This window comes from Chelonia mydas, chromosome 24 (assembly GCF_015237465.2).
Source record: "Chelonia mydas isolate rCheMyd1 chromosome 24, rCheMyd1.pri.v2, whole genome shotgun sequence".
Taxonomy (NCBI): domain Eukaryota; kingdom Metazoa; phylum Chordata; order Testudines; family Cheloniidae; genus Chelonia; species Chelonia mydas.
The window spans coordinates 3,828,412-3,854,244 of NC_051264.2; the positions used below are offsets into that span (position 1 = coordinate 3,828,412).

The 25,833-nt window shown below is 54.8% G+C and overlaps 1 protein-coding gene across 2 annotated transcripts; it reads left to right on the top strand.

Moving 5' to 3' along the window:
• The first annotated feature begins 1,307 nt into the window (after positions 1-1,307).
• ETV3L (ETS variant transcription factor 3 like) lies at positions 1,308-22,038 on the top strand. Of its 2 annotated transcripts, none has more exons than XM_043535454.1 (6): positions 1,308-4,020; positions 15,216-15,276; positions 16,454-16,691; positions 17,603-17,789; positions 18,140-18,263; positions 19,675-22,038. In XM_043535454.1, exons 1-6 carry the CDS (start codon positions 3,943-3,945, stop codon positions 20,307-20,309), a joined length of 1,323 nt encoding a protein of 440 aa, XP_043391389.1. In that variant the 5' UTR covers positions 1,308-3,942; the 3' UTR covers positions 20,310-22,038. The 2 variants fall into 2 exon arrangements, with proteins under 2 accessions (XP_043391389.1, XP_037739474.1); XM_037883546.2 differs by lacking the exon at positions 1,308-4,020 and adding an exon at positions 11,961-13,462.
• Positions 22,039-25,833: the final 3,795 nt, after the last annotated feature.

The window sequence follows — 25,833 nt, forward strand, 5'->3', positions numbered from 1 at the left end:
CTCATCCACTCCCAGTCTTTATTCAAGCCTAATTTAATGGTGTCCAGTTTGCAAATTAATTCCAGTTCTGCAGTTTCTCTTTGGAGTCTATTTATGAAGTTTTTTTGGTTGAATAATTGCAACTTTTAGGTCTGTAATTGAGCGTCCAGGGAGGTTGAAGTGTTCCCCAACTGGTTTTTGAAGGTTATAATTCTTGACGTCTGATTTACATCCATTTATTCTTTTGCAAGGAGACTGTCCAGTTTGGCCAATGTACATGGCAGAGGGGCATTGCTGGCACATGATGGCATATATCACATTGGTAGATGTGCAGGTGAACAAGACTCTGATAGTGGGGCTGATGTGATTAGGTCCTGTGATGGTGTCCCTTGAATAGATATGTGGACAGAGTTGGGAACAAGCTTTGTTGCAAGATTTAGAAGGTGTTAATTTGATCAAGCTAGGTAACTTGATCTAGCTTCCTACTTTTAGATCTTAGTTTAGACAAGAACTATAACATACACCTTCTCTCCTCCACAAACACACCCATACCACTGGGTCTCAGTCAGACGCCCTCTCTCACGCATACCGCTCCTGTCTCTCTCTCTCTCTGACACACACTTCTCTTACACAACTTGCTCACTCAAACACAGTCACACACTGCATCCCCAGCACACACATTCCACATCCATCAGCCCAGTGAATTTATCCCATTTCCATCACGTGAGCGGCGGTGGATTTAACCAGCAAATAGCCCCCACTTTTAATTCCCCAGCCCTCTCTTCCAATCTTCATCAACTCCCAGGTCTGTGGGGCAGGAGGTAGTGAATTAAAAGGCCTCATCGCTTCTCATTGCCTATCTGGAGTTAAAGCAAAGAACGAGGCAAAGCAGTGCATTGATTTGCAGAGGGGACATCTATTGATCTCTTCTCTCTATGTAAGTGAACAAAGGATGGGACATATGTGGAATATCCCTGGCGATATGTGGAATGTGAGGAGGATGGCTGGGCTGAGTTCAGGAGGTCTGGTCAATAGCATGAGCCCTACCAGAGAGAGATCCCCACCCTAATAGGGTCTTAGAACCTGGGCTCCAGGCCGAGCCTGAACGTCTCCTCCACAGTTAAACAGCCCCAGAGCCCAAGCCCTGCATACCTGAATCAGCTGACGCAGGCCAGCCGCAGATGCCTAATGGCAGCGTAGACATACCCAGAGGTTCCACTTCTCCTTTGCCCTGCACCTTGTGCAGTCATTTACACTAGTGCAAAGTGGGCGCCAAATGCTGCCCTTCTGATTTTACACCCACTTTGCACTGGTGTAAATGACTGCACCAAAGAACAGCCATGCTGGGTCAGATCAGTGTCCTGGGTCACACCATCTAGCCCACTTCAGCCTCATGCAACTGGTGTTTTAGCCTCTGGTGCAGTCGCCTTGGTGCAAAGGCCGAGTGCTGACACAGTGTGCACCAGCACAGCATGATTGAAACCGACACAGAACTGCACCCGTGTCAGTCACACGGCACGGGTGCAAGTCACGGCTGTGCCAGGGATTGTGCAAGTGGCTAAAATCCCAGTGGAGCCGGGGCCTTGTGCTAGGCAGCCCTGAAGTGCTGTGCAGAGATTGCCATGCCAAATGCTGCAGAGAGACCAAGGGATCCCTTGTGGGCCAACCTTCCCTTTGGGCAAACCCAGTGTTCCCCTGAGTATCAGGTCGCAGAGATGCGGAGAGCCAAGCAAGCCACTAGCTGCTCTTCCTCAAACTCTCTGTTGGGGATTGTTTCTTTTTTAAAAAGTTCTTGACTGGAGCTAGGAGAGCTAATGCTGCACAGAGCAGGGATAGCAGAAGGCCAAACTTCCTTCATGCATTTCCTTCCTCCCTGGGGCAGTGCTTAGGATGTGCTTCAAAGGGGTGAGTTCAAGTCCCCGTTCAGCCACAGATTCCTTATCTGACCTTGGGCAACTCACTTAGCCTCTTTGTGGCAGTTTCCCGATGGTCAAATAGGAATAACAGCCCTGCCCAACCGGACAGGGTGTCGGGAGGGTGAATGCATTAAAGGTTGTGATGTACACAGGCACTGCAGTACCTGCGGGTTGTATCAGTACCTGAGAGAGACTGCAACTTGAGGGTGTCCAGTCCTCCGGCTGTCAACAAGGTGAGTGAATAAGGCCCTGAGTAATGATGATTTCCTGTAGCGTAGACACCTCTCCCCTTAGAAGTGGACTGAGCCCCACTGACTCATTTCACACAGGTGCCACTGAGTCTTGATTTTCAATCCTGGGCTGGATCTGAGCTAGTGATTTTGGAGGAGAACGGCTTGGCTGCATCTCTGAGACATCCTTCCCTGTTTCAGAACAGGCTGGGATGAAAAACCCTAGTTCCGGCAACTCACTGGGTCTTTCCCACCATTGGAGACCTCCCCAGGGCTCTCATGATTCTGAGTCCTGAGGGCTCAGTCCATATCAGGCCCATGGTCCCGGCCTGGAAGAGCTCACTGTTAAATTAGGCAAGTTATAAGGATTATTGTCCCCGTCCTACAGGTGGGGAGATGAAGGTCACACACAGAGTCTGTGGCAGAGGCAGGAATTGAACCCAGGTCGCTAGCTCAGTGCCTTAGCCCCAAGACCGCCCGTTACGTGAGTGGAGAAGCAAGACGTGCGGCACCCCAGGCATCCTCTAGAGAGCCGTCCTCGTCGCAGGCGCCGGAAGGTGGCAGCAGCCCGGCACCAACAACACGAGCTGGAAGCAGGAGGCACAGCCGAACTGGGCCCAGGACGAGAACATCTGGAGGTGAGAAGCGGGAGTTGTTAGCAGCACAGGGCTGCCGGGCTGTGCCCACGTTACCTAGAGGAGCTAAGTAACACATGCCAACGCACCCTGTGTTGCAATGGCCAAAGGCGGCTGCGGCTGCCCCACTCCTGCTTGCCCAATGGCCAATACCAATCTCTACTCCCCCAGCAGCGGGGCAATAAGGTGTCTCTGAACGCTCCCTCTAGAGAACGCGTGGAACAGAAGCTTCAGCTGGTGGGATGTGCCACCAGGCGCCTTCAGTGCGTCCTGTCTCAACTGCCAGCCCTCCGGCCACGTGACCCCATGGTCCGAGTGCAAGACCAGTTGCCCAGAGATCGGGTGTTGTGCCTGGCTCTGCTTAAGTTGCTTTCTGCTTCCCCTCCTGCTGCTTGTCTGTCTTGGCTGTTTAGACTGTAAGCTCTTCGCTGTGGGGCCTGTCCTCCGTTTTCTGCACCATGCTCAGCACAACAGGCCCTGATCTCCATGGAGACCTCCAGATATTGGCGCCCTCATCTAGCGGCTCCACGGTAGGCAGGTAACTGGGTGTCGTGCCTTTCTGGAGCACTCAGGTTCCATATTCCATCTTGTTGGGCTTCCCCACCCCTAGCTGGGCCCTGGAAAGCTCCAGCCAAGGTCTCTAGTAGGTGTCCTTCAGCAGTTAAGCGAGATCCAATCCCAGCCCCTTCCGGTTAGTTACGCCCCCTCCGAAGAGTGAGGGAACTCTTTCCCCCTTTTCTTGCTGGGCCCTTTGGTCCCTTCCCAGAGTCTGCCACCTCTTATTAGCATGGGCATTTGCTCTGCTCATTGCCTATGGCAGGAGAGACCACAGCCTGGTGTCTCTGCCACCCATCACTCCCAGCAGGGGTCGCTGCGGAGAACAGCTCCCAGCACCTGCTGCGGATGCTCTGCTTCCCGCTCTGCAGATAATGGCCGTGGAATTTCTGCCTGGGAATGGGGTAGGGGGTGGGGAGAAACGAACCACGTTCACCGAGCTTCCTCTCCCAACCGGGGAGCCCGCGCAAGGAGGAGACGAGACCTGGGGCTGCCATCTCCCGGAGCGTGCAGCGGTCGGCAGCTGGAGACCTGCGAGGGTTAACGCGATTGTCTGCAACCGCGGACGCCCTCCTGGGAGTGTGGAGTGCTGGGTTTTCATTTTAAGTAACCCTAACGCGGCATGTGATGAAATGCACAAGTCGTGTGCGACAGACAGAGCGAGCGGGGGAGAGAGACCAAGAGGGATCCAGGTGGCTCGGAAAGGTAAGAGAGCAGCAACCCATTCGGGGGGGAGGTCTTTAATAAAGAGAATTTTCTCCCTTGTAGGTATCTCCAGATCTTTGTCATCACTTCGGATTTCCAGTCACCCAGTTCTTAGATCCTTGTTGTCCTCTGAAATCTGCTGCCACTCCGACCCTCTCCCATCCTTCCGTATAGCCCAACAGAACTGCCCCTGGGAGCAGGTGGCTCTGTGCTGTTGGATGCACGTGGGCCGTTGCTTCCCATCGCACCTTTTATTCTCGCCTGAGGGTTTCCACCTTTGATGGCGTTCGCAGACGGGACAGAACTTTAACTCCGCCAGGAATGAAAGCCGCTCCTTCGGTGCACAGGGGCTGATGGGCTGTCAATATTGTAACCGTAGGGTTCCCGCCAACCCTGGGCTTGTCATCACCCCCAGGACTGCTTGTGTTCGTTTCTTTCCCCCATTTAAAACCATTTTCGTGTAACCAGAGACCAAGGCGACAGCCCTGCTTGGCGAACTAACTTCTTTGGCGTGCTGCTTGTTGCGATGGGACCGGCACGGTGCAGGACTCGTACCATTTGAGAAGGGAGGGAGCATGGCCTGTCCTTGAGACCCCTCCGACCCCCACACCTCCTCCCCAGGGAAAGGTTGTGAAATTACCTTCCGGATGGTGCATCCCACAGGCAATAATAACCTGCTCTTCAGATTAGAAGAGTCTTCACGAGCCCTGGGGAGAAACGCGTCTCTAGCCGGAGAGGATTTAGCAGCATCCACAGAGCAGGGGAACCAGCGTGCTCATGGGATGGTACCGCTGGGCAGCTGTAGCAAGATGCATCTTGCCCCCACCCCAGTGCCAGCCGCAGACCTCTCTCAAAACCCATCCTGTGTAGAGCTGGGGGGTGGCCCTGGTCTCATTGAGCTGAACCCCCAATGTGCCAAGGAATGGAGGAGGACTGGGATCCATGGGCCAGATCCTTAACTGGTGTCAATCAGCATAAATTGACTTCAGTGGAGCGAGATGATTTGCATCAACTGAGAATCTGACCATGGGCATAGTTTGGGGAGTATGCAAGCCTGAGGCAGGTGGGAAATTCTGCCCCCCCCCCACGCGCAGCCTCATTGGCTGAACTGGAGGCCCCCCCACCCCAGATATAGAAGTCATACTTACATCTGTGGATCTGACCCAGTCATTCCAGTTTGGGTCCATTCAGTCTCTCACTAGGAGGCGGATATATTCATCAGGGTACAGCATCCCCCTGACCTGTCTCAGCTCAGGGCAATTTTATTTACTGCTTTCATATCTCTAAGCCCGTAACAAATGCACTCCCAGCCGCTTTTGGCTGTCAGCCCTCTACGAGCATGTAGGTGGGGAGGATGCATCGGGACTGTCCTGGGCTGCAATAAGTGCTAAGCATCATGATTCAAAAACTGGAACAACAAGACGCTCTTCATGCCTGAGCTTTGCTTCCCACAGCTGGAGGCCCGGGAAGGGGCTGCCGGTGGGGAAAGTGGCAGAGGGAGGGGAGTGGGATTACCCCAGATGGGCTGTGCTACTGACTGGATTATTCCCCCTGATACCAGCCAGGATTGTCCGTCAGTGCTGAGGGGGATTTACCCAGAGACGGAAAACCCCAAAGAGCTTCTAGGATTAGGTCGGGGCTTGGAGGATAAAGGCGGCTAATATTCCATCCCAAATCCAAGTCCCCTTCTTAGTGTGAATCCTAATCGGAGCCGGAGAGAGAGAGAGAATGCGCAAGGGCCCAATCCTCCGTCGCCCTGCACCTGGCGCTGTCCGTGACACCAGCGCAAAGCAGGGTGGCAAACAGTGCGGGCACTGTCCCTTCTGACTTGCATGCCCAGCACCTACTCCGATGGGGCCCTGCGGCAGCAGCAGGAGCCGCGTAACCATTTATTTTGCTGTCTTCCGCGTGGGGTTTGTGCTTCTGGATCTGCACCCCACAATCCAAGTGGGCCTCTGAGTCGAAAGGGCCAAGCAGCCCCTGGGTTTACATGGAGAGAGGAAAACGGCAGCACTCCTCAATCAGCCCTGGGTTCTCTCCAGAGCGGTCGCGAATCCTGCAACAAACCTGAAATCCGGACAAGCTTTGCATGGGGTTGGGTTGTGTGTGGCGAGTGTTACGGCCCAGGGAGGGCAATGACCCCCGCCCTTGCTCTTTTTTGCTGTATCCAGTGCATCGGCTCCACTATATAGTGTAACCCGGTGCACTGGCCCCTTTAAGGCAGGCCAGGATTGCTCAGGACCAGAAGCCTGGCTTAAATGCTCCCCCAACCCCTGGTGCAACAGCGAGCAGCGGCGCGAGGGAGGCCTTTTTAAACATTACTTTTATAGGGCTTTTCTAGCATCAAAGCATCCGATTCATCCCAGAGTCAATCGCTGGTTGGGCTGGAGCTGAGCCAGCCTCCTTGCCTCTGCTCAGCCGGGGTGACTGTGAAGAGCGCTCTGTTCTCAGCTGCCAGCCTCGCTCAAGGGTTTCGAGCTCAGCAGGGGGAGGCTAGTTCTCTCTGGGAACACGAATAAGGAGGTGCCGACTTGTACGCTGGGGGTCACATCTGCAGCTGGGCAGGTTGGGTGCTGCTCTCCGCTGAGAGGGCAGCTTGCCAGGCACTTGAAGTGCAAGCGGGCATCATGCCGCTCTGCGTGGGCATGTGTTTATATATAGGCCTGTGTCCATCTATGTGTGTAGAGGCCTGAGTCTGGATTACACCAAGTCCCCTTTACTCAGCCAGGGCCGTGTAAATGAGACGCAGGCTCTAGACGTGCATGAATAGCTACGCACGTGGGGAAACTGAGGCACGGCAATGTGACTGGCAGCCCCCTGAACCGCCTGTTCATTAACATTCCCCTCCCTTTCTAGCCAGCAGGGGAGTATGGGGCACTCAGAAGAAGCGGCTGCTTCTAAGGGGAGACGCGTTGTTCTGTACGGCAGTGACGCCTTGAGCAGGATTTGGGCCCCGTCGCCCTGGGCCCTGCACACACGCAGTGAGGGGGAATCCCTGCCCCCAAAGAGCTTCTGGGCGAACTAGAGGAGACAGGGAGTGAACTGCCAAAGGTCACCCAGCAGCTCAGAGCCAGGAATAAAATCTAGGTCTCCCGACGCCCAGCCTGTCACCCTCACCTCGGTACCAGGCTGCCGGTCGATGCGCCAGGAGCTCTCTGTCCTACCCCAGCTTTGTGGCTGTGTGTCACGCTATCATAGTCGGCCTGAGCTGCCTGTTCACAACCTAACCCTGCTGGGTGGTGGAGAGAGAAAGGAGCAGCGGGAAAGACTGCGATGGAGACAGCCTGCCTCAGCCACTCGCCTTGGGGGCTGGTTCTGGTCCCAAGCTTTGCCCCCGGGATTTGCTCCTGTGGCCCAGACCCCATCCCAGCTGGGATGCTCTGAGCCTTGTCTGGCCTGCCGGTTTCCAGGGCTTTCACTTTGAGTGACCTTCATCCTCTTGAATCCGGCCCCCGCTCCTCGTTTAAGGTTTCTGTTTGACAGTGTTACAAAAGCCTTTTAAATACCACTTCCCCGAGAGACCCAGACCAGCAAATGAGGAGAATCAGCACCTGGGGTCGGAAGAAAGACTTAAGTGCGGGTGGGAGAGCTGAGCGAGGCCCGGAGCCTGATTCTCCTCCCACTCCCTCCGTGGCTACACCTCTGACTCCAGTGGAGCTACTCCGGCCTGACACCGGAGTGAGATCAGAATCAGGCCTGCAGGCCGGGGTGCGGGGGCAGATCCTCTGCTGGTGTGAACTGATATACAAGAGCTGAGGATCCAACTGTCGGTTCTAAGCGCGCCCCAGTGAAAGGCAGTGAGCAGCCAAGGAGGGGGTCAAAGAGGCAAACTAGACAGGCAGAGCAGGGAAGTGGTTAGAGCAGTGGAGACGCGGTGTCCAGACTCCTGGGTCCCATACCCAGCTTTTCAGGGAGTGTTATCTAGGGGCTTCAAATGAGGGAGGTGGGACTCAGCAGACCTGGGTTCTGTTCCTCGCTCTGCCATTGGCCTGCTGGATGCACGTGGGCAAGTCAGTTCCCCGCTCTGTGCCTCAGTGTCCCCGTCTGCAACATGGGGATAGTGATACCGACTGTCTTTGGAAAGTGCTTTGAGATCTACGGATGGAAAGCACTAGGCGTTCTTATCATCAGACCCATGTTGCAGATAGGGAAACTGAGGCGCGGGGAAGGGATTGTTTAAACTCTGTCAGTCTATCTATCAAATCACAGTTGTACCGAGCGCATCAGTACAGATAGCCTAGTGTCAGTTACACTGAGGCCCCTTTTCGCTGCCAGAGTGGTATAAAGGGGGCAGAGTAAAAATGAGAATCAGGCCCTCAGTGCCTAATACCTGAGAACCGGCAGCATCTGGTACCGACAAAGCTAGGATTAGAACTCACGTCCCTTGCACCGCCTGCTAGACACGCTCGCTGAAAAGCTGGAAGGGGAACCCCGGTGTCCGGGCTCTCAGCCCCCTGCTCTGGCCAGTAGCAGAAAACAACTCCGTTAAATGGAGGCTGGTGTGTGTGTGTCCTCTGTCGCTGCTCCTCCCCGGCGTGTCTCTTCTGAGGACAGAGCTGTCACGCCAGCCCCTTTCCCCAGGGCTAGGTTCACCTGTGAGAGAAGATCTGGCCCCTGCATTCACGGCTCCCTCCTGGGAAGGAAGCCATCTGCCCAAGCCCTGCTCCCCCCTCCCGGGCTCCGGACTGTTCCAATGTCCCCTAATCGGCTTGCTTTAATAGCATTAGACGCTTTTAAACAAACAGGCCCTTGACCCTCTTCCCCCCCACCTGCTCTCTGTTAAGGAGGGGGAGGCTGAAACGCCCTGGGATGGCTGCACAGGGCCAGCTAAGGCGATTGGAGGGGGATTTGGGAGAGATAAAGGGGCAGGAACCCAGCCAAGTCTCGCCTCAAAGATCCAGGCTGGTTTGTTTCGCGCCAACAAGCATGAAACACTCTCCCAGCCGCACCCTGTCTCTTTCATCTCCCCTCATGGGCGTCTGCTTCTTCCCCGGGGTTTCATCCTCCCCTCCTGCCCTGGGCTGGGCAGGGCGAGCTGGTACAGAGCCCCTGGAAACTAAGCTAGGGGGTGCAGCCTGAAAACACCAGGCGCTGTCTGTCAGCACAGAGAGGTGAGGTGACTGGGTCAACAAGCCCAGGCTGTGGCAGAGCCAGGGGCAGAACCCAGGAGTCTTCCCTCCCAGGCGTCGCTGCTCTAACCAATAGACTCCACTCCCCTCCCAGACCTGGGGCTAGAACCCAGGAGTCCTAGCCCCTCATTTCCCCGACTCCGCTCTAACCACGAGGCAGTATGTGGAGTGCTAGGGACAGATATATGCGGCTTACCCAGTGCCAGTTTGGGGGCTTTCCCCACACACGCCGAGCCACGTTCTGCTCTGTCACCCTGGTATAATTCTATCCAAGCTGCTTCGGACACTTCAAGTCACGAGCCTGTGGGGTCAGGGCCTGAGTGTGGTCGGAATAACCCGGGGGAGCAGTTACGCTGCATCCTGCCGGGGGTAGTGTGGGCAGGGGGCGGGGGGGAATAACTCTCTACGATGCAACACTTAGCAACTCCCTGCCCCTCTAGAGCACTGGCCAGCCGCCCCCCACAGGCATTCCTGACTCTGATCTCCCTGCGATGTAAATCAGGACACTTCACGACAGCTAGCAGAATGAGCCTGGGGTAACACAAGCGTGAGATCAGAATCAGCCCTTGTCTTGCTTCCCTCCCTCCACTCATGTCTGTTCTTCATCCTCTCCTCCTCTTCATAACTCCTGCCATGTGAGTCCATTCTCCCTCCCCTCCACCCCCACGTCTCCCTTCCTTTATGGGCCCAGTTCTGAGTGACGCTAAGGTCCCTTTACCCACCCTTTTGCGCTACCAGAGCAGTGTCACTCGGAACCGGGCCCAGGGGGATTATTTCACATGAGTGACACTGCTCATGGCTTAAGCTTTTTCAGGATCAGGACCTACAAACGCTTGACTTGTGAAAAGAAAAACACTGCCGCGTATTGATATGGCAGGCTTTGCGGAAAGGAAAGCAAACTATAAAGCAAGGTCCCTTTTGAAAACAGACAAACCAACGAGGATTTCATTTCTATGCATCTGTTAAACAGGATTTTACTTTTCAAAGAGACGTAAAATCCAAAAAACCAAACATCCCCGCCCCCAGCCCTAAATAATGAAAACAAGATAAAGAAGCAAAGAAAGAAAGAAAAACAAAAGAGAAAGATGGGGAAAAAGAAAGAAAGCTGGAAAAGAAACAATAAAATCATTATTCATAAACTTAAATGGCAATCAAATAACAGAGGTGTCTTTAGTATCTTCCCCTTCCCATCTGTTATCCTCAGTGGCCTGTTTGCATTTCTGCTTTAAGCCAAGCAGAGAGAATTGTCTTTATTTGACTGTAATGTCCAGAAAATATAATAAAAGGAAAATGCAAAAGCAGAGCTGGGGACACTAGGTGAGTATCTGGCTCAAAATAAAGGCAGGTTCTGGAATAAGGGAAAAGATGGACTTGATAAATTTCACCTTGAGCTGGTGGTAGTAGGAAGTGGAGGACTTTGACCAGGGAACTGCACTCTCCCTCCTGCCCCATTGTAATGATTTTCTGTTGTTGTTTTTAATGTGAGTGAATATTAAATCACACTGGATGTTTCCATTTAACAGACGGGAGTTTAGTCGCAATCGTCTTCTCCTCAATGACATTTTGGATCTGAATATAGAGAGAATGTGATTTTTATCAAATCAGGTTCTGCACCATGGGCCTGATCCAAAGCCTGCTGAAATCAGTAGGAAATCGCCATTGATTTCAGCGATGCCTGGAGCCGTCATCAAAGTTATTGTTTATGCGTTGCATACAAAACCAGCTGCCTGGTTAGAATCTGCCAAATGCAGATTCAGTCACCTACCTCAGGACCATTCCGACACCAATATCTATGAATGCGGGCACCTTCTTCCCCGCAAGTCCTCCCATGATGGAAGAAATCTGTTGTTTTTGCTTGTTCGTTTGTTTTTATAATAAACTGCATTAGATGAAAACCGTGGTGGAACAACTGACCAAAGTGGTGTGTTTGCAGGATTGGGCCCTCAGTGGCATGCTGCAGGATCGGGCCTTTGTGCGTGTGTGCTCTGAACAGACGCCTGTGGAAGTGAGTGGAAAGACTCCCACTGATATTAGAAAGGCCCGTTACTGGGCGCAAGTCCCTGCCAGTCTGCTCCTGAGCAGCCATTTGCTCTGTGCGACCCAAGGGCACACCATGGGGCTAATCGTTTTCCACCCTGGATTTTTTCTCCCTGGGATCCTGACAATGCAAAATATGTTTCTTCTCTCCAGATTTTGATGCTTTTTGGTTTCCTGTTTCCTTTTCACCCTATTTTCCCTGTAAAGCTACTTTTCTCTCTATTATTTGCTTTAACACTGTGGGGTTTTTTTCCAAAATGGCCTATTGCCCATGCCAGTAACATTCCCAAATAATTTGCAGTGTTTTGGGGTTCTGTTTGTTTGTTTTTTGTTTTGTTTTTATTCTCAAATTAGCCAGTTTAGACTTTTCTGGAAAATAAGGGAAAGTTCAGGAAGAAAAAAAAACCCCCACAGTTTAAAAAAGAGAACTAATATTAAATGCATTTCATCCTATGGATTCTTTTCTCTAGTGGCAATGGCTTTTGTGGAAAGAGGTTATGAAACACCTGTTTGTAAAAGAAAAAAAAAAAAAAGCTAACCAAACTGGATTTGAATATTATTTTCATGGGATCAGTGGGTCCTGGAAAGGCAGTCGTTGCAGAGAATCCACACACAATTATGTGTGTGAGTAGCTTTATTCACACAAGTCCCATTTCTCATGTGGATAAGTGGGTACAGTCAGGCCTTTCTTCGGCACTCTGTTGATTGGGGATAAAATGATAGGAGGGTTTCTTCTTTTTAGAGCGTTTCCTAGGGGGGTTGAAAGATGTGAAATTCACCAATCCCGACTCTTCTCTTCGTGCAGAACCTGCCTTCTTTAAGTCGTAGGGCCAGAACCTCAGCGGGTGGAACTCCAAGTTTCTCCGTTGACCTCAAGGGTCCTATGCCGATTCACACCAGCTGAGGGGCTTGCCCTTTATCTCAACTGAACCATGAATTTCTTAAATTCTCATATTGCAAAAATAAAAAGAAGAGTCGCTCTTGGCTGGTTACAAGCCCGAGCCCTTCCTTCTCCTGCGTCTCCCTGCGGGTGACTTTGTCCAGGAGGACACTGCAGGTACGTTCAGCCACAACCTTGCTGCTTGTCTGTTTCTTTACTCACAATTTAAAAAGCAAGGTGCAGAGGACTAACTGCAGTTTTACTATGGGCCGATGGAAAACCCAGCAGGAAAATTCCAAATCCTTCCAGCCTCAGGAGTAGGAGCTCTCGCTCCCTCTTTTCCCTGGGAGTGGGGTAAGAAGATTTAAAATTAACCCTTCCCCCTCCTTTATATATAAAGATGAATCTTCCTAAAACTCTCAGAGTCTCTCTCTTTCTCATTCATTTCTAACTGCATGCAGTAGTTTCTAGCTGAAAAAAATCCCCAGAGATCCACATCTCAGCAGCAAGGTAGGTGAAGACTAGATCTCAGAGCTCCCAAGATTTCTAGTTTTCAAGGCTGTGATTTTCAAGGGGGCCACTTTCAACCCTTAGTCAATTTCTTTCTTTCTTTCTTTCTGAGCCAGCAGTTTACCTAGGGAATTTTGGGTGAATGGGGTTTTTTGCTTATCACCCTATGATGTTTGAAATCCTGAAATGTGTTAAGACGCTTAGAAAATGGTTATAAATCATAACCAACAAAGGAGTTTTCTCAATTAAAAAAATTGCATTTTTCTTAAGTAACAACCCTAATGGAAGGGGTGTGGGGGGGGGCGCAGGGAATTTCTCTTAAAATCACAGCAGAGTGACTGAGATATTTGCCCAAATTGGAGACCTAGATCTTGGGGAAAAGTGAAGGTCCTTTGATTTAATTTTCCAGCCAGGCATTTGTTATATAATTCTTCCTTCTGCTTCAGAAATATCGGGCCCAAGTAACAAATCAATGCATCCCCACTCACAGTTTGCAGTGATGCCCTGGAGAAGACAGGAGTGAGAGGTCCAGAACCGCTGAAGAATCTGTAGACAATGAAGTGTAGAAGTCTCCTGGAGACAAGAGAGCAGAGGACAGGTCTTCTAGAGATGTAGACAATAGACATGGTTTTCCGGATGTTGGTCAAGGAGACGTGAGGTGCAAAGGCAGAAAGGAACGACATCCCCTATAGCGCGTGGGTCTAGGCTGGGTCTTTAGGGTGCAGAAGGGGCTTTGCCTGGCTCCATATCCAGCCTCTCTACGCTCCTCATAGGGAAATCGGCAGAAGGAGCAATCAAGAGGAGGAAATACACCCTCTCACGGCTGCCTGGCAAGAAGTGGAGGTGGCGTCTGTCTGCGGTGAAGTTACGCAGCTCTTCGTCTGAGGTACAGAAGTGACGGGAAAAGCTTGCTATGTCCAGTCAAGTGTGTCCAAATGAGGGTCAGTGCAGGATTGTTCCTTCCAGCCCCCTCTCCAAAACTGCCTCTCTCTCTCTCTCTCTCTCTCTCACCACACATCCCCCTCGGCAAGCTCTCTGCCCCCGTTTCCCTCAGCCTCGAGTCTCTCACTTCCAGTGCTGACCAATGCTTCGGGTTTCTCCTTCTCACATTTGTTATGACCCACGGGTTATATTGGTCCCTCTCCTGCGTTCCTTGTTCACTGTCATCCACTAGCTCCTGCCCTTTCGACTTTGGCAAATATATTTCACCGGGTCTTCACGTCACACTGCATCCGGGCGCCCAGCTCCAAGCTCTGAGCAAGAGCCGGCCTGATCTCCTTGATCACGACGCTGAATCAGTTCGTGTTTGGAAAGTACTTTGGAGGGGCAATGTGCTGTAGGCCCCAATTCCTATTTACACTCTGGCCCCTTTCGGCAGTCGCTGCAGGAGGACCACAGCGCCCATAGAAGGGGGCTTGTCTGAGTATGAGAAAGAATCGGGTCCTACGGGGCCGATCCTGAACTGAGCGTCGCCCAGTTCCACCCAGAGTTCTGTGTATTAGCGGGAGCAATAATCTGGGCCTCATTCTTGTTTGCCTGCCGCTCTGGCAATGTTCAGGGGCCTTAAAGCGAGAGTAAATTACAGCTATAGCGACGTTACAGCCTTGGCCTGGCCGGAACTGAATAAAGGAGCCTTAGTGTGAACAAGAATCAGGCCCTTTAAGTCTAAAGAAACACGACGCCTCAGAACTTTATACTGGAGAGCGTCCTTAATGATCATTGTGTCTTCGCTGGCTGCTGTGATGTAGATGATCGGGTTATATACTGTACCCTACCCTGGTCCTTAGATTATTATCTTGATTTTTATAATGTTATTTTTGAGATTGTTAGACACTTTTTATTCTTCAGCCTGCAAAATCCTCAGGGCAAGGACTGTCTTTTGGTTGTTGCTGGTGGAGGTTTGTTGGGCCCCACTCTATGGTTATGGCCCCACGGGGCAAATAATAATAGAGCGTATCCATATGGCCCAGTAGGGGGAGCTGTGGAGGGGTCGTTGCTAGACGGGGGTCCTGACTTGGTTGACATCTAGGTGCTATTTGCAGGGACAGACACACACACTCAGCAGAACAAGGATGTCCTGTCCTGGAGTGACTCTTCCCACATCCTCCACGGGGCAGGGCTTGCGTGCTGTAGCTCTGGGTTTAGGAGGGGCAGCTGGAGAGAACACCCCAGCCTGAGGCATGGTGGCAGGTTTCTTGACACTCCCAAGGGCCTTTGGCCAAGGGCTCCCAGCAACCACAACACACGCACCCTGTGTTTATTTCCTTGGTTTATGCAAATGTCGTGTGCCACCCGACAGTACGTGTTCTGCAAGAAACAAGAGGAGAGATCCCTGAGGGAGACAGACTCTGGCTGCGTATGAATGAGTGTGGAGACCCCTTTCCTCTTAGCCCTGATGTCAAATACACCTGTGAGTTAGGTAATAGTCCCCCTTGCAAAGAGGGGGGAAACTGAGGCATAAGGCAGCGAAGTGACTTGCCTAAGACCATGCAGCAAGTCTGTGGCAGAGCTGGGAATGGAACCCAGGAGTCCTGACTCCCAACACGGCCTCCAACGGTAATCAGACCATATTGTGCCCTGCTGTCTGAGCCCATGTTCCATTTCACTGCCATGGTGGCTTTGATTTTGTGCGTCCCCAGGTCTGTAAGATGCACTGTGGCTGCGTGTCTGAGGGGGTCCCCAGCTCCTACTGGATCTCAGGTGAGAATACAATCCATGCCGTGTGGAACTCCAAGGAGAGAGAGGAAAGAGTGTCTTCCTTTCCTCCTGTGGAGCCGGTCCAAGTCCTTGCAATGCTACACAGGGTGAAGGTAAGTTAGGGAGCGAGGGGCCCAGCCCTGAGAGGTGCTGAGCACCTACATCCCCCTGGAGGTACCACAATCTGGTACCTTTATGCAGCAACTTTACTCCCAGAGCCCTTTCCAGACTATACATATGGGGATCACTCTACCAGCACTGAAATGCAGCCACCTCTGGGGTGGAACACAGCAGCTGTTTGACATCCTCACAGCAATGCTGCACTAAGATTGGCAACTTTCTAATTGCACAAAACCCGAACAGCCCTGCCCCGCCCCTTCTCTGAGGCCCCGCCCCCACTAGCTCCATCCCCACTCCCTTCGTCGCTCGCTCTGCCCCACCCTCACTCACTTTCACTGGGCTGGGGCAGGGAGTTGAGGTGCGGGAGGGGGGTGAGGGCTCCAGCTGGGGGTGCGGGCTCTGGGGTGCGGCTGGGGATGAGGGCTTTGGGGTGCAGGAGGGAGCTCAGGGCTGGGGCAGGGGGTTGGGGCGTGTGTGGAGGAGTGCAGGCTTCAGGAGGGAGTTTGGGTGTGGGAGGAGACTCTGGGCTGGGGCAGGGGGTTGGGGTGCAGGAGGGGATTCGGGGTGCGGGTTCCGGCGGCGCTTACCGTGGCTCCCAGGAAGTGGCCGCCAGGTCCCTGCGGCCCCTAGGCACATGGGCGGCCCTCGCACCCATAGGCGCCACTCCTGCAGCTCCCATTGGTCGCGGTTCCCGGTTCCCACCATGTGCCTCGGGGCCGCAGGGACCTGGCAGCCACTTCTGGGAGCTGCACAGAGCCTGAGCAGGCAGGGAGCCTGCCTTAGCCCTGGGCCCCCGCTGCCCCACCGACCGGACTTTTAACGGCGCCCAGTCAGCAGTGGGCGTTCCAGTCGAAAACCAGATGCCTGGCAACCCTACACTGCACAGGGCTCACTTGCCCAGCACTGAAATGCAGCCACCTCTGGGGTGGAACGTGGCAGCTGTTTAACAGCCACACAGCAATGCTGTGTAATACTTGAAGCCAGGAAGTCCCCTGGGAGTTGTGGGGAGGCTGAGGGCAGCCACAGCTGGGGTATGACTATGCTCTCACTTGCTCTGCAGGGCTGGCTTTCCCAGACTGGGCCTACAAGGCAGAATCCAGCCCCGGCTCCCGTCAGATCCAGCTCTGGCACTTCATCCTGGAGCTGCTGCAGAAGGAGGAATTCCGCCATGTCATCGCCTGGCAGCAGGGCGAGTATGGGGAGTTTGTGATCAAGGACCCTGATGAGGTGGCGCGTCTGTGGGGCAGGAGGAAATGCAAACCGCAAATGAACTACGACAAGCTGAGCCGGGCCCTCAGGTGCGGAGAAGGGGCCACGTGGGGCGGGGAGCACGGGAACCCGTCTCGACCCAGGGCAGAGACTAGGGGGCTTATCGATCAAAGGAGAGACTGGGTATTTGGTGGAGAGGCAGAGAGCAGCCCATTCCAGCACCGCTTTGATCCATCCAGGATTCAGGGACACTAGGTAGCTCAGTCCCCGAGCTAGAGGGAACCACAGGGTCTGTCTGTGTCCAGCAGCCTCATTATAGTCCTCGCTGCCGAGTCCTGCCTCTTCCCACCGTGAGGAATCAGGGCAAACTGACTCCTGCTAGCCATGGACCTGATCCAGGCCGGGATCTGAATTCTCTTGCTTTTAGGGGAGTTCAGGCCCCAGGCCTGGCACACAGATAAGAGGTGAGCTGTGAAATCCGGACATGGGTTTAAAGGAGGAGGGGAAACTTATTTCAGTCTGGCTGTACCTTGGATGGACTCAGAGGGACACCCAGATCCATCCCTGACCCTTTGGAGCAGGAAAAAAAAAAAAGGATGATGGAAAAGAGAGAGTAAGGGGACAGAGAGAGTGAGAGAAAGAGCTTATATCTCTTTTATTTTTCTAGGGAAAGATAGTCCCCCTTCTCTTCTCTTCTCTCTTGTCTCTGTTGCCCTCCGCCTAGCAGAGAGCAGCCCAGAGGGGAAGCAGACAGACCGTAGCAAAGTCAGAAGGAAATTTCTGCTGTCACGCCTAGTGGGCAGGACTGGGCTTTACTGCCCAGTGCTTTCTGCTGCTCAGGGCAGAGGAGGAGATTTTAATGGTTTTTTTATACCATGCCATAAATGGAAAAGATTCCTGGATCTTCTCTCGGCTTCCTGGTGCTTGTCTGTTTAGTGACACGTCCGTCCGTCCCCCGCTGCTCTAACCTGTCAGGCTTTTTCCTCTTCCCCGCCCCCAGGTATTATTACAACAAGCGCATCCTGCACAAGACCAAGGGAAAGAGATTCACCTACAAGTTTAACTTCAGCAAACTCATCTTCGTCAATTACCCGCTGTGGGACGTGCACTACCCTTCCCCGCCCCTGCTGATGGGGGCCGCCAGCGTGTGCCGCCCGTCCGGGGTCTCTGCCGGCATGCAGAGCGAGGTAACCACAGGGCACGGGGCTGGGATGGGGTCACAGAGTGCCCCGTGCACGGGGCTGGGATGGGGTCACAGACTGCCCCGTGCACGGAGCTGGGATGGGGTCACAGACGGCCCCGTGGGTGAGGGCAGGTCTCAGACTGCCCCGTGCACGGGGCTGGGATGGGGTCACAGACGGCCCCGTGGGTGGGGGCAGGTCACAGACAGCCTCGTGCACGGGGCTGGGATGGGGTCACAGACTGCCCCGTGGGTGGGGGCGGGTGAGTGTCAGTCCCAGTTGTCCCAGGGACCCCAGGCTCATTGTTAGGACCCTAAATATGGGGGTCCCCACTGCAAAGCTCATTCCCCCTCCAGCTCCTGCAGAACATGATCTTCACCCGCCAGGCCTTGGCCGACCAGCTGGCCTTCCACAGAGGCCTCAGGGACCCGCTGGACATGGCGAGCCCAGGGAACAAGAAAGGGACTGCCAGCGGGCCCCGTAAGTGCCGTGTGTGTCTGTGAAGGGGAGGGGGGAACAAGGGGGACAGCAGCACAGAGCAGGGTCAGAGAGGAGCTTTTCAGGAGACCTCAAGGCGGTACCCGCAGGCATGTGTGTGAGTGTGCCCGTTTACGTGTGTGTGCGAGTGCACTGGTGTTTGTGTGTGAGTGTCCCAGATCAGTGGGTGGCTGCCGTTAACACAGCAAGGGAGAAAGAAGGGCCCAGCGCGCGTCCGAGCCGGGCCATGGGTGAGAGGATCCAGCCTCTCACCAGTCCGAGCAGCAGCGTCTGGCAGCTCCTGGCACCGGCTGCATGATGGTGCCGGGTAATGCTGAGTCCAGCCCTGGGGGCCCCGCAGGGGCGTGTCTGCCCCAGGGTCTCTGACCAACTGGATCCAAACACCCCTGAATTTGGGGGGATTTGAATCTGGATCCAAATATCCCTCCCCCACCCTCCGCACACTCCCACTACCTGCTGCAGGTCCCTAAAATGGGAGGGGTGGGGGGAGGATGTCCTGCCAACAGGGAGGGGCTCAGGAAGGGCAAAAGCCTCAAAAAGCCCTTCCCCCACCGCTCAACCCCCTACCTGCCTGTTTCTGGAAAACTTTGGGCAGCCACAGCCGCCTTGCAGGTGTCACCTGCACAGAGAGCTGCCTGATTTTCGGAGGGTTAATCCCCAGCAGCCTGGACTGCAGACCCCGCCTGGGTGCTCTGGAGCCAGGCACAGCCCCGTCTGGGGCCGGGGGAGGAAGGTGCGACCCAGCTTCAGTGACCCCTGCGGGGCTTTGCAGGGACACAGAACCGTCTGGATCTGTCCTGCCCAGGCCCCCTCCCCATCCAGGGCCCCTGGCAGAGCACAGGACACAGGGCCACTCTGAACCAGGGGTCTTCCCGCCCCGGAGCCCCTTTGCCACAGCTCCAGCGTGAGCTGTATTATAACGGCACCTAGGGCCAGATCCGGGCCCCATTGTTCCGGGCGCTGCAGACAGGGAGAAACAGTCCTTGCCCCAAAGAGCTCGCAGTCTGAATAAACAAGGGTAGGAGGGGAAACTGAGGCACACACCAGTGGCGTGACTTGCCCAAGGTCACCTGGCAGGGCAGTGGCAGAGCCCGGGAAGAATCCAGGTGTCCTGACTCCCAGCCCAGTGCCCAGTGCGTGCTCAGCCCCCCACCCCCAGCACGCACACAGAAGGCCCAGCTATTGAGGTCTCGTTTTCAAGGAGGTAGCGGGGCCTAGGGGCTTGGGCACTGCGTGTGGGGACTCAGGACTCCTGGGTTCCATCTCCAGCGCTGCCAGTGAGCTTGGGCTCCGTGACGTGGGGGCTGCCTTGGGATGCACGGTGGGGGGCAGCTGGCTGGTGTCGGCTTTGGTCCGGTCTCACTTTGCTCCCTGTCTCTGTTCCTGTCCCCAGAGTTCAGCTCGCTCCCCTCTCCCTGCCTGTTCGGCTCCTGCTGCTGTGGGGGAGTGCAGGACAAGTTCCCCCGCCTGGGCGCCTTCCTGCCAACGATCCCGCACTCCGGCCTCGGCCCCCACTCCAGCCGTCAGCTCTGCCCCCCTCCCCAGTATCCCCAGCCCAGCTCCCCGGACTGGTCGCGCTTCCCCAGCCACGTCTTCCAGCACGGCCGGTCGGTGCTGCCCCTGGAGGAGAGGGCCCACCCCCACAGCCCGTTGGGACCCCCCAGATCAGAAGCCCTCCTGAAGGGTGTCGGCTTCCCAGCCATTAGGCTGCAGGGGAGAGCGTTCCCCGGGCTCCCATTGGGTGCCACGCGGGGCCACGGGAGCGCGATGGCCGGAGGGAGGCTGGGGTTCCCGCCGGACCTCTCCCAGCCTAGGGAGGAAGCGGAGGCCTCCTCTGCAGAGAGCTGCCTGGGTGTGAAACCGGAGCTGGAGCTCGAGGGCCGGCCTCAGGCCAAGGGCGCCGGCAGTCTGGAGCCCAGTGGGGGAGGTGAAGGTCTGCATTACCCCCCCGAGTTACAAGGCCTCCACCCACCCAGCATCCCCTGCTTGCCTGGCTTTAAAGCTGGCTGCTCCCTGGATCCTACCTAAGGCAGGTGGGCAAGAGTTGAGGGGATGTCAGCTCTTCTCCTCCAGCCCTGATTCCACTGTCCCAGGGGACCCTGCCATTCCAGCTAGCAGACCAGAAGCTCCCTCGACCAGCCGGCTCTCCGCAACCCGCCGCTCGCCCTGTCTCAGGGCTGAGGAGGTTGATTTCCAGTGGGGTGCTGGCTGGGCCCCCAGAAACCCAGCCACCAGGGTCTGCCAGTGATTCATCCTCATTCACCCACCAATAACCCCTCCACCCACAACTCCCTGAGGCAGAGCCAGGGAGGTAGGTGCCCCGAGTGTGCAGAGCCCTCTGTCTTCCTCTCCTGGTCTCAGTGCCCCACCCCGGTAGCCTGAGACACGCTTCATTCACACCCCAAACTTCCCCAGCCTCTGCTCTGCTTCACAACTAAACCTGGGTCCAGCCCAGCCCGGCCACTCTTTGTGATCAGACACCTTCTCTGCGGGACGGCCCATCCGGTGCCAGACCCCAGCTCTTCATTCGCTTTGAAGCTCTCGGCGTGTGTCGGGGCGGCGACCGGAGTTGATGTGCAAACAGGTTTGGAATCCCGGGGGAACCCCTGAGGAACACGACAAAGTTCTCATTTTCCTTGCCATTTTTTTCTTCCGAAGGTTTAGGTGGGGAAAAAAAGAACAAACAGATTGTTCAGTGTTTGGCAACAGGAAAATTTCAGCCAAAAAATTTCAAATTTTCAACAACCCCCCCACCCAGTTTAGCCCAAGACGTCACCCGCAGAAATCTCTGCTTTGACTAAAAACTTGGTTTCTGTCGGAAAAAACCTTGGGAAGGGAAAATGTTGACTGGCTCCGGTACCGTTGCTGCTGGCTCGTCCCCAGGGATCCCACATGGGACGTCTGGATCAAAAGCACGAGCCCCCCCGTGTCAGCTAAAGAATAAGGCCCGTGAGCTTGGGCTGTATCTGTCTCATCAACTTCATGCATCATCCAGCTCCTGGAGGCGGGAAAGCCCTGCATTGGGTCCGCATGGGGAGGTTGAAAGTGACCCAGTATTTCCCATTAAACACTCAGCTGCCCCCACAGGGTTATTCTACCCCTTTTTTCTTCTGGTACTCCCCAGCCACCGCCCCACCCATGCTGGGGACACGTTCTGAATTGCTCAGGCCCCAGTTCCCTTTGCCTGGCGACACTCTGGAAACCAGAGGGGCGGGGAGCGGGGGGTCTTTCCTCTCGACTTTCCTCCCTCTTGTTCAAACATTTGTGTGGAGTGTTTGCTAAGTGCCTAGTTGTTGGTCCCCTTTGCCCTGCTGTTGGGTTCCCTCTTAACTCCTCCTCTGCCAGATCTCAAGTCTGGTCTTGGGCTGCGCTGTGTTCGCGCCCTGCTGAAATCAGGGGAAGGTCAGGGGCCGTCCAGCGCTGAGGCAGGGGTGTTCTGCCTGGGGGGTCCCAGACCATTCAGCACTACAGGTGTACTCTGGAGGCGCCGAGCATGCAGCAGCTCGGCAGGGATCTTCTCCCTGGATAGGCTGCTCCTTCCAGCATCACAACAGGCGCATTCTCTTCGGCTGGAGCCTGGAGGTTCACCACCAGCCCAGCCCGATTTGTCGTTATATACAAGTCCCTGTGCCACATCGCCCTGACGTCTTCCCCGCTCCGCCTGTCCGGCAACGCCCTCGTGCCCCACGGCACACTTTGTCAGTGAAATAAATGTGCACGGCCTGTCTCGTCTCACCCATCTGTATAAAAGATGAAACCAAACCCGGTGAATAAAGATTGTTTGTAGACCAGAATCTCTCGGTTGTTTCCCCAAATCCCCATCTGAAGGGGGCTAAATCCACCTTGTCATCTGGGGGGTTGGAAAGGGTGCTGCTTGTCCAAATTCTTGACAGAAAATGCTCGCCCCATGTTCCTGGTGGCCGGAGCCACTTACTCCTATGTGCCAGTAGGTGTCACTATTTATATCACATAGGTCCTAGCTAGACATTAACCTAAGCCACAGTCATCCAAAACGGGATGTTCTTTGAAAAGACCGACACTAGTTCCACCACAGCAATTGGACATGGCGCAGGAATTAATTCAGGGAAGCCCTATGGCCTGTGTTATGCAGGAGGTGCGATCAGATGATCACAGTGATGGTTATATTTGTAAAAAGAAAAGGAGTCCTTGTGGCACCTTAGAGACTAACCAGTTTATTTGAGCATAAGCTTTCGCGAGCTACAGCTCACTTCATCAGCTGCATACATCCGATGACACCTGGTAACACCCATTGTTTCATGTTCTCTGTGTATATAAATCTCCCCACTGTATTTTCCACTGCATGCATCCGATGAAGTGAGCTGTAGCTCACGAAAGCTTATGCTCAAATAAATTGGTTAGTCTCTAAGGTGCCACAAGTCCTCCTGTTCTTTTTGCGGATACAGACTAACACGGCTGCTACTCTGAAACCAGTTATATTTGTGCGGACGCGCGATGGCCGTGCCCGGAAATCCAAGTGCAGGGGGAAAGGAGACGTAGCGGTGCGAAGGCTTTGCCGCGCTTGGCATCTGAGCGGTGAAAAATTGCACATCGAGAAATTGACATGTGGAAAAGCGCAGGCCTGGTCTAGCGGCCACGTCTAAAAAAGTTGACCCCTGGTTCTTATTATTCTTTGTCGTGTGGTAGCAGCTAGACCAAACTTTTGTGTGAGTGGCCCCTTTCACAGAGCAAGCTTCTGAGTGCGACGCCCCTTATAAATTAAAAGCATGTTTTTTATATTCAACACTATTATAAATGCTGGAGGCAAAGCAGGATTTGGGGTGGAGGCTGACAGCTCGCGACCCCCCCCCCACATAATAACCTTGTGACCCCCCCTGAGGGGGCACAACTCCCAGTTTGAGACCCCCTGAGCTAGACCATCCTGAACCAAGGTGATCAGGGTCCCTTCGTGCTAGGTGCGGTGCATAGACCTAGGAGAACCGGTCCCTGCTCCCAAAAGGTCATAAGCTAATAGAGAAGGCAGGCCTAGAGAGAATTGTCCAGCTGGGCAAAGATGAAGGGACTTGCTCTAGGTCACGTGGGCCGTGTGCAGGGCCAAGAACTGAATGCAGCTCTCCGGCATCCGACACCAGTTCCCGACTCACAGCACCAGCCTTCCCCGGGCCCCGGCGTGCTAAACAGCTGGTGGGAGCGAGCGTATGAGACGAGCAAGCGCAGCTGGCGTGGATCTCGGGGCTAGGCTATTTCCCGTCACCTCCATTGCTTCGTCTCTGATTGGCATTCTTTGCCATGCGGGAGGGGAGCCGGCCCCCCCCCCCCCCAGGTGTGCAAGACGGTGGAGAACCTGCAGCCTCAGGGAGGCCTGGCTTGCAGGGGCCCCGCCAAAGGTGTTTCTGTTACACTGGGGCCTCTCAAAGCCGCCTGCTATTGATTGACTCAACGGTCTGTGTGGCGCTAGTGACCCCTAGTGACCAGCCTGGGTCATCGCCGATTCACCTCCTGCTCACCTGGCATTATTACAGTGGGGTTCATAGACAAAGCCTCCCCTCCCAGCAACTAAAGCTTTGGAGACACCAGGCAGAACACTTGGGGCCTCGGCGACGTGGCTTTCCCACATGGAAAATGTAGGGTCTAGACCCAGATCTGCCATGCAGCCTTGGGTACGTCACTGCCTTTCTCTGTGCCTCAGTTTCCCCTTCCACCCTTTCTTTAATAATCCCTTGCTCTTATCTAGCACTTTTCATCAGTAGATCGCAAAGCGCTTTACAAAGGAGGGGGCAGCCCCATTGTACAGATGGGGAAACTGAGGCACGAGGCAGGGCAGTGACTTGCTCTAAGTCACCCAGCAGGCCAGTGGCTGAGCCAGGAATAGAATCCAGGTCTCGTGAGTGATTTCCAGCCCAGTGCTCTGTCCCCTGGGCAACACTGTCCCAGTTGGTTTCTTTAGCCTCTTCGGGGCAGGGAGTGTCTCTTGCCATGTGCACGTGCAGCACCCTGCACAACGAGGCCCAAATCTGAGTGAGGGCGGGGCCAGGAATAGAACCCGGGGCCAGTGCTCTAACCACTGGACCCCGCTGCGTCTCCCTTGGGCGGGGGGAAAAAAGAGTTATTTTCCTTTCACTTTCAGAATGTAAGAGCTCACGAACAGTGACCTCGGACAGATGGACAGCCAAGCGCCCGTCACTTCCAGGAGAATAGTGACCGTATTCCAGAGCAAAGGCCCATCCGCCATGTACCTGTGCCCGGGCAGCCTCCAACGCCATAGAACCCCATTCTGGCTGGGACCCTGCCATAACGCCGGTCACACGGAGGCAGGTCAGGTCACAGCTGGGTTGGCTTTTACTGGACACCAAAGTGGCTTTGAGAAGGAGTGATGGGGTGCACTGGTCTTTGGGGGCCCCCCCGCTGGCAGCTGCAGCATCCTGACACAGCCGAGCCCGGGTTTATTGGAAGCCTCCTGACTCTGCTAAAGACAGAAGGGACAACGACGTGCCCTGTTGCCTCCTGTGTGTGTGCAGCGCCCCGCCCCATGGGCTGTGAGCGTTACTATATTCGCAGTGGTATTCAAGAGGCCGGACAGGATCCCTTGGAAGCTCTGCGGAGTGGGGACCACCTTTGATCGGTGTTTGTGCTGCGCCTAGCGCCCTGAGGCTCCGGTCCAGGACCGGGGCGCCCCGGCGCTACCACAATACAAATAATAACGTTCACAGAGGTGTAGATTTCAAGCCAGGAGGGAACCGTTCCGCTCAGCTGGCTGAGCTCCCGCAGAGCACAGGCCGGAGGATTTCACCCAGTGATCCCTGCATCGAGCCCAGAGCTCCAGCCTGAGAGAGCGCGTGTCTCAACAGCAGAGGCTGCGAGGGACGTACATATCTGATTAGACCAAACTGCGCCCGTCCATGTTCCAGAAGAACACACGAATCCTCGAACCGATCGGACCCGGGTCAACGTCGTCCTGTCTCCGGCAGGGGCCAGCTTCAGAGGAAGGTGCAAGGACAGTAATGGTACACCCTGACCATAGGGCTTTGTGGCTGACTTGCCCTGCCGCTGCTTATTTCCTTGGGGCCACAGCCCTTCGTTGCTGGGCATGCTGGCCCTTTAAGGGGAAGGTGGGCTCGACCTCACCTATCCCCAGTTAGGGCTGTGGTTGGATCAGGTGACACGCGTCCTATAAGAGGCAGCCTGCTTGGTCAGCTAGAGGAGTTGAGGCTGCTGTAGCGGGGGATACAGAAACCAAGACCCGGGAACAGGTGCTCCTTGCTCGCCTGAGAGAAGGGTCCGGCTGGAGCTATGTGCAGTGAGGGGCAGCAGGAAAACCCTCTTCCAGGGTGGGAGGGTATTTCTAGAAGGAAGCAGCCTGGCTAGGACAGTGCAGGCAGTGGGGCGTGTGACGAGGAACTGGCACTGGCTCAAGGATCTCGGCTGGGCCTTTTAGGGAGGACAGGAGGCAGCTTCCCCCACCTGCAGCTTCTTTTGCCCTGTGGTGAAAAGGTCAACAGGCTGCTGAACTGGGGAGGTGGAGAGAGAGGAGCTGAGGCCTGGTGTACGTGAGACCTCCCCGAGGGCACCCCGA

Coding starts and splice junctions, on each gene's coding strand:
- ETV3L (XM_043535454.1), top strand. CDS start 3,943: ATGAAATGCACAAGTCGTGTGCGACAGACAGAGCGAGCGGGGGAGAGA. Junction 16,692..17,602: donor AAGCTGAGCCGGGCCCTCAG/GTGCGGAGAAGG, acceptor CCCCGCCCCCAG/GTATTATTACAACAAGCGCA. Junction 18,264..19,674: donor AGGGACTGCCAGCGGGCCCC/GTAAGTGCCGTG, acceptor TCCTGTCCCCAG/AGTTCAGCTCGCTCCCCTCT.